This window comes from Pinus tabuliformis, chromosome 9 (assembly GCF_031772625.1).
Source record: "Pinus tabuliformis cultivar Carrire ecotype Pingquan chromosome 9, CPIR1, whole genome shotgun sequence".
NCBI classification, from domain to species: Eukaryota; Viridiplantae; Streptophyta; class Pinopsida; order Pinales; family Pinaceae; genus Pinus; species Pinus tabuliformis.
The window spans coordinates 2,017,337,730-2,017,342,345 of NC_142307.1; the positions used below are offsets into that span (position 1 = coordinate 2,017,337,730).

A 4,616-nucleotide genomic window follows, 5' to 3' on the forward strand; every position below is an offset into this window, starting at 1 on the left:
TTACATATTAGAAATAAAATAAATTACACATCTACCTTAAAAATATAAGAATTTTTTTATTTTAATTTAAAGTAGATATAAAATTATGTTATTTGATATGTACATTGAAATATTTTACAAAATATTTTTTGTTATTAATATATTGTTATTTTAAAAATCACATGTAAACTTAATGTACAATGAATTACACATCATGTGATATCAATAATACTATATCTTATCATCTCCATATTAAGTATTGAAGAAATTACATTTCTTAATCGTAGTAAAAAATAAATTATTGTTTTTATTCATCTGCAGTGAAGAAATCACATTTCTTCTTAGTACTAAAAGGTAAATTATTATTTTTTATTTTCAACAACTTTATATAGAAATATAAAGTGATGTAAAATTAATGTGCAAATTGATGTATTTTAATTATGGCCAACATTAATTTCTATCGTTATTATTATTTTTAATTTATTAATTTAAATTATTATTTTAATATTTTTAATTATAACGTTACATGACATTATCTCACTCCTAATAAAAAATTCAGTAAAATTAAAAATAAGAATGATTTTATGTATAGAAATGTGAAATTTATTTATAATATAAATAGTATTATAAATAATTATTGAATGAAATAAGTGTTGAGAGAGATTAAATTTCTTGAAGTGCAAATTTTTCTTTAAATTTTCCTGACGATGAACCACACTAGTTGGTTCGAAACGCGTCGACAAATGACAAATCTTGTGATTTATGCCGAAAAATCTCTCGTAAATAAATTTACATGTTGAAAGATTTAATCTAACCCTGCATTTAGTAAATTCATATTCATAATTAAGATAATCCATTCAAATAAATATAAATAGCTTATTACAACATCATCTCTACTAAAATTATAACCCATTATAACCCATAATCAATATCATCCAATACATATAATAATAAACATCACCCTTTTTCTTTTCTTTTTTGTCTTTTACTTTTTCTTTTCAAATGTGTTTTTATGTGAGACCTTAGACAAGTACACCACGCCTGTCAAGAAATTCCTGAACTACTCAAACATATTAAAATCTTACGGAATATCTCCAATCTCCTTTCTGAAACATGAAGTGAAAAGCCAATCCAACAGCCAATCCTGGAAAGCCAATCCAACAGCCAATCCAACGATAAACAAATGAATCACTTTAACAGAAACAATAGACAAGGAGCAGAGGAGCCACAGAAAACAAAGCATATGCTGTGAATATTATGCTCTGTGCTACACAGGAGAAGTCCATGTGGTAATGGACTCCTCGCTCGTTGGTGCAGATGGAACACGCGAGAAATTAGTGAGTCATGTCTCGCTTTTGGGATTCATGTGAATATCCTCCTCGCATATGCTTCCTTACCTTAATATTCCCTGGTCGTGGTTCTACTATAAAAGGCCCTTTTTACATCCCTCTTCATACACACAAATCTCTCTCTCATCTTCTCTCTGCTTTAACTATCCATTTTCCTACAGCTATGGGATGCATGAAGAGCAGTGGTACAGTGATTGTATTTGATTTTGATCAAACCATAATCGACTGTGACAGCGATCCATGGGTGATTGAACAGCTAGGAGCCACTCCGCTCTTCCAGGCTTTGCTCCCCACCCTTCCATGGAATATTCTCATGGTAACTAATTACTATTCGTACTTTAATCTTCATGTAATGTGAGTTTGAGTTTTTGTTAGTTCAGGGGTTGCTGCAACTTGTGCCCAATTTTGTTATGCGTTTGGTTAGATTCATACCAGCAGGTGCTCATTAGAATCCTCAAGTAGTCAGCTTTACTAGAAATGCTAGAAGCATCATTGAGTTTTTCTGCAATTAATATGCTGGTTGGTGGGTGGTTGGTGGGTGAAGGATAAAATGATGGAAGAGCTGCATGACCAGGGGAAAACTATAAGCGATATTGAACAGAGTTTGAAGACTATTCCTCTGTACCCAGAAATGATAAGAGCAATCAAATTTGCCTTCTCCATGGGGTGGGTGATGATAGCATGGCTCTTTCTCCTCTTTTTAAGTTTAATAGATTTCATTGAAGAAATCTTGACTTATTGTAATCAAAAATTCTTTGATTGTTGTTGTGTTGCAGGTGTGAACTTCGAATTGTGAGCGATGCTAATATGTTCTTCATAAAGACTATTCTTCAAGCCCATGACTTGCTCCAATACTTCACTGAGATTAAGACAAATCCAGCATTTGTTGATGAGAAGGGGAGATTGAGGATTCAGCCTTTTCATCCCTTTACTGAAGGCCCCCCTCATGGCTGCACCCTCTGCCCTCCTAATATGTGCAAGGTATTCATTCTTGTGTACTGTTACATATTAGCAAACACCCATCTAAACCGGGGTCTTATATGCTTAGTGATATAGTATAACAACACATGTTTTGATAGGTATATTTGAACCTATAACTTATAATGTACAGGTCTGGTATGCACATATAGAGTTATTTATTCTTTACAATTAATTGTCTGGATTTGAGATAAGAATTTGGATCAGTGTTTAAATGTATTTATGCTTCTATTGTCTGCACCCAATGGAAAATGCATCCAATGAATACACACAAATACCCAAAGAGTTGATGGATCATTCCATCCCTTTTTCTAACTGTGCAATTCATCTCACTTTTCTTCTCTGAGTACAAATAATTGTTTTAAAAATATTGCATGCTGATAATGTTCTGTGTTGCAGGGGGCAATAATAGATGAGATGATGCCAAAGTGCTTGGAAGAGGAATCAGTTGATATGAAGCAATTTATTTATCTGGGAGATGGAAGTGGAGATTTCTGCCCTTCTTTGAAGTTGAGGGTTGGAGATCAGGTTTTGCCCAGAGAAGAGTAAGTGAGACCATTAAACCAAATTCTTGTTTTCCCGGGATTCTTTCTGTGATATTAATGTTGGTCAAGTTCTTATGAAGATGTGGTGTGGATTACTGTTTTGGCAGATACCCTCTGTGGAAGCTTATTCACAAGAACTGTGATCTTGTGAAGGCTGAAGTGCATGGATGGTCTAATGCAAAGGATGTTGAAGATTTGTTTGTCAAGTTGCTCAAGCCTTAATCATTCTAATCTCTGTCACACACAACCTTCCCTGCTCTGCAACTTTTCATTGATTGATAATGGTTCATATTGGTGTATGGATTAAGGAAAGCATTCTCCATGTGGTCTTTTCAAAATCGATTCAGAAGTTTCGCTGAAATCTTACCCTTCTAACTCACAAACCAATAGTACACACGTATTTTAAATGATGTCGTCGAAATGATGAGATGGTGTGTGTTTGTATATGTGGTAGTGGTACAGATCCATTTCAGTTTAATATTTTCAAATTTAATGTTTATTAAAATGGTATATAAATTTATTTATAATTTGTTCCTAATTAATTTTGCACGCACTAAAATATAATGGAGTATAAAATATATGTATTTATTTTGTCATTAAAGAAAATATATAATTTTTTATTTAAAAAATGATATTTTACTTATCCTTTCAGCAAATCATATACTTCCATGAATGGTGGTATTTTACATATCTTTTCAGCAAATCATATACTTCCATGAATGGTTTACTTTTTATTTTGAAAGTGAGGGAACAGAAGATTACTGTGTGGGTGCTCAATATTCACTTGAAATGTATTGATTTTTTAATATAATATATTTATGGTCTAAAAACAATTCATCGTAAACTTATCTAACTTATCTTATCAGTTTAGTAAATATTTTGAACTCCACAATATTTGGAACTTTTTTTATTTTATCTCATTAAAGTTATAAGAATTTAGGGAAGATTTTTAAATAGGAATAAAATTATAAAGCAAATTAATTAATTCTTTACTTTTTCTTTTTTAAGTTTCATAAACTTATTTTATCAGCCTAGTAAAGATTTTGAACTGCGCAATATTTATAATATGAACTGTTTTATCTTTTTATCTCATCAAAGTTACGAAGATTTAAGGAATTTTCTTTATATATGAATAAAATTCTAAAGTAAATCAATTAACTTCTTACCATTTTCTTTTTTAAGTTTTATAAACCAACGTTGATATAGATGTTAACAATCATCATCATCATTAATAATCTGAGTTGGTATTGACGTCAACAACCATCATCATTGTTAATAACCCAACTTGCAACGAAGGTTAACAATCCTCGTCAATAATAACATGACATGTGAACTCAAACAAAAGCATATCTTAATTCCATCTTGCTACATGTATTCTCAAACAAAGTCATATCTTGATTCCATCTTCATTGAGGTACCTTATTCCAGTTGTAAGAATTTAGGTACCTTATTCCAGTTGTAAGAATTTAGGTACATAATATCTTTGAATGTCAATGCCATTGCCTTCACTTGTTCAATTTTTTTATCAAAACCAACTTTCCATCCTATAAGCACCTCTTATCTACTTTATAATCACGTTTGGGGCACTCATAACTTGAATCTTTCTCACAATATTTGATCGTGGTGTCTAACCGTGCTCTAGATATGATGAATTGAATACTTAGGTAGCACCCACCATCTAGTGGCGAGTCCCTTCTCTAGCTCTATCAATACCCTCACCACCTAGATTTGTCAATTTGAGCCTCTGATGTTTTATAATTGTTTC

At 31.7% G+C, this 4,616-nt stretch overlaps 1 protein-coding gene across 1 annotated transcript; it reads left to right on the plus strand.

Annotated features, from left to right (window-relative positions):
- Nucleotides 1-1,426: 1,426 nt before the first annotated feature.
- Nucleotides 1,427-3,261, plus strand: LOC149157174 (inorganic pyrophosphatase 2-like). Its single transcript, XM_089445588.1, has 5 exons — nucleotides 1,427-1,644; nucleotides 1,873-1,994; nucleotides 2,105-2,309; nucleotides 2,706-2,851; nucleotides 2,959-3,261. Exons 1-5 carry the CDS (start codon nucleotides 1,492-1,494, stop codon nucleotides 3,071-3,073), a joined length of 741 nt encoding a protein of 246 aa, XP_089301714.1. The 5' UTR covers nucleotides 1,427-1,491; the 3' UTR covers nucleotides 3,074-3,261.
- Nucleotides 3,262-4,616: the final 1,355 nt, after the last annotated feature.

Bases quoted from the DNA above. Each gene is read 5' to 3' on its own strand.
- LOC149157174 (XM_089445588.1), top strand. From the start codon at position 1,492: ATGGGATGCATGAAGAGCAGTGGTACAGTGATTGTATTTGATTTTGAT. The intron at 1,645-1,872 runs GTAACTAATTAC...TGGTGGGTGAAG, and splicing joins TTCCATGGAATATTCTCATG to GATAAAATGATGGAAGAGCT. The intron at 2,310-2,705 runs GTATTCATTCTT...TCTGTGTTGCAG, and splicing joins GCCCTCCTAATATGTGCAAG to GGGGCAATAATAGATGAGAT.